Source organism: Eimeria tenella, genomic scaffold, assembly GCF_000499545.2.
Source record: "Eimeria tenella Houghton genomic scaffold, Eth_scaff3954, whole genome shotgun sequence".
Lineage (NCBI taxonomy): Eukaryota > Apicomplexa > Conoidasida > Eucoccidiorida > Eimeriidae > Eimeria > Eimeria tenella.
Genome location: NW_013544867.1, coordinates 1 through 2,654, shown reverse-complemented (window position 1 = coordinate 2,654; position 2,654 = coordinate 1). Strand labels below are relative to the sequence as shown.

At 58.6% G+C, this 2,654-nt stretch overlaps 1 protein-coding gene across 1 annotated transcript; it reads right to left on the bottom strand.

Annotated features, from left to right (window-relative positions):
• Positions 1–225: 225 nt before the first annotated feature.
• ETH_00037795 (uncharacterized protein) lies at positions 226–1,348 on the bottom strand (the record flags this gene model as incomplete). The annotated part of the gene is made up of 2 exons (XM_013379782.1): positions 226–866; positions 1,270–1,348. The coding sequence occupies 2 exons, from the start codon at positions 1,346–1,348 to the stop codon at positions 226–228; spliced, it is 720 nt and encodes a 239-aa protein (XP_013235236.1).
• Between the last annotated feature and the right edge of the window lie 1,306 nt (positions 1,349–2,654).

The following is a 2,654-nucleotide window of genomic DNA, read 5'->3' as shown; positions in this document are numbered from 1 at the left end:
AGCAAAACCCACACAGAGCAGCAGCAGCAGAGATAGTGGCAGCAGCAACAGCAGGAACAGCAGCAGCAACTAACAAGCAGCAGCAACAGCAGGAAGAGCAGCAGGAGCAGTTTTAGGGGTAAACCCCTCAAAATGAGACACCATTGAACTTCTCAATCTCAAATCCTAGACCCTGGACCCTAAACCCCAAACCCTGAACCCTAAACCCTAAACCCTAAACCCTAATCACTTACCGCTTTCTTCGAAAGAGGCATTAGGATCGCATCCCCAGCCCAGCACGCCAATGCCGCTCCAGCTGCAGTCAGCATCTGCTGCTGCTACAACTGCTGCTGCTGCTGCTGCTGCTGCTGGCTTCAGCTGCCTAAGTGCAGGCAAAGTCTCTGGCCCAAAGCGGGGGCCCCACAGCACTTGCCGAGTTCGCTGCAGCAGCGGGGGGGCCTCTGGGGGCCCCCCGAGGTCCTGGGGGCCCCCCAGGGGGGCCCCCAGGGGGCCCCCCAGAGGGCCCCCCGGGGGGCCCCCCAGGGGGCCCTCTTGGGGACTCCAGGGGCCCCAGGGGCCCCACTCAGATAGTGCAGCAGAAGTGACGCAGCTGCTGCCAGCCAGCAGCACAGGGTACCGCCCCGAGACCAAATGGGGGGCCCCCCGGCCCGCAGTGGGGGGCCCCCCTGGGGCCCCTGCAGCAAAGAGGCGGCAAAGGCCAGTCAAAGAGTCATACTGGAAGTGGGCGCATCCTGCTGCTGCTGCTGCTGCTGCTGCTGCTGCTGAGCGGTTGCACAGCAACGCGCAGGCCGACCAACTCGGAGTCTGCTGCTGCTGCAGCAGGTCCGCCTCGTCCGCAGTATATGCGAAGCCAAAGTCAGGACAATCTGCAGCAGCAACAGCAGCAGCAACAGCAGCAGGGATAGGTGTGGCAGCAGCAGCAGGAACATCAGGAGCGGCAGGTGTGGCAGGAGCAGCAGCAGCATCAATAGTGGCTAGAGTGGTGACAGCAGCAGCAGCAGCAGCAGCAGCAGCAGCACGACCGCATCGTTCTAAGAGAGTGGCTGCAGCGGACTACTAGGCTGCTAGCAGCAGTAACACAGCAGCAGCAGCAACAGCAGTAGCAGCAGCAGTAGCAACTGCAGCAACAGCAACAGCAACAGCAGCTACAGAGTGTGTTCCAGATGTGCAGCAGTATACTCCCAGCTGCTGGGGTCTGCACATGAGGGTTTAGGGTTTGAAGGTGAGGGTTTGCAGACGAGGGTTTAGGGTTTAGGGTTTAGGGTTTACTGCCAGTCAATTCTTGTGAAGCTGCCAATGAAATGCCAAAAGCCCCGAGAATCAGGGAGACCACAACACGCCGAGACATGATCGAGGGTTTAGGGTTTAGTGTTTAGGGTTTAGGGTTTAGGGTTTGGCAGCTCGAAGGCCCCGACGGGGTCCCCTCTTCCAGCAGGGGGGGCCCCTGCGATCGGAGGTTTAAAGAAGTCCTAGAGAAGTAGACTTCACATCTGCTGCTGCTGCTGCTGCTGCCGCTGCTGCTCAGATTTGCTGTTAGCTGCAGAGAGCAGCAAAAAGGAACTGAAGGCGCACACAGCAGCCCCAGCCCTGAAGAAGGGCAAAGCTAAAAAAAAGAAAAGCAGAGTGTTTAGGGTTTAGGGTTTAGGGTTTAGGGTTTAGGGTTTGAGTCGGCCTCCCTCCGTTGCTGCTCCCTGGTCCGCTCCGCTGGCCCCCGGTAGTCCACGCAAACCCTAAACCCTAAACCCTCGCTGAGACCCTAAAGCCTAAACCCTCTTGAAACTCTTTAAATTAAAAATACAAATAAACCTCAAACCCTAAACCGTAAACGGTGTTTCTCTTAAACACTAAACCTCACTCAACACAGCGCCTGCGCGATCGCTGCCGACCTGGCCTGAAAACTAAACCCTAAACCCTAAACCCTAAACCTCAACAAACCCCTCAACAATATGCATTATGCTTCGCATATTGTCCCATGAAGTTCTCCAAAGTCCTCTCGAGGGTTCTACGGACCCTAAACCCTAAACCCCAGAAATCCGAGAAACCCCAGTGGTCCGCCACCCATCCCGACAACCGTAAACCCTAAACCCTAAGCCCCAAACCTTAAACCCTAAACCCTAAACCCTAAACCACTGTGCATTCGAACATAAGGGCCAAGTAAAATGCCTAAAAGCCAAACGCAGTTTCCCTCTAGGGGGGCCCCCCAAGGGCCCCTTAGGCTTCCCAAGGAGGCCCCCAGGTACCCCGTGGAGGCTCCCAGGGGCCCCCTTAGGGGCCCCCAACGGGCCCCTGGGGGCCCCCAAGGGCCCCCTTGGGGGCCCGCAAAAGATGCCAAAGGCCCCATAATGGACCCCTGGGGGCCCCCCCAAACTGCGCCATTAGGAGGGCCCCCAAGGGGCTCCCCAGAGGGAGCTCAAGGAACACTTCAGGGAGCCCCCAGGGGGCCCCCAAGGGGAGATATTTGGGCGCCCCTAAGGGCCCCCGAAGAGGGGCTAAAAGGGTTTAGAGGGGTCCCCATTGGGGGCCCTCTAAGGGCCTCCTCGTGTCAACTAAAGCTGCTTACAGAAAAGGCAGCAGAAAGGGCCCCCTGGGGGCCACCCTTGGTGACCCTCTAACAAGTACCCAAGAGGGCCCCCGTCTTGGGGGCCCCCGGGGGG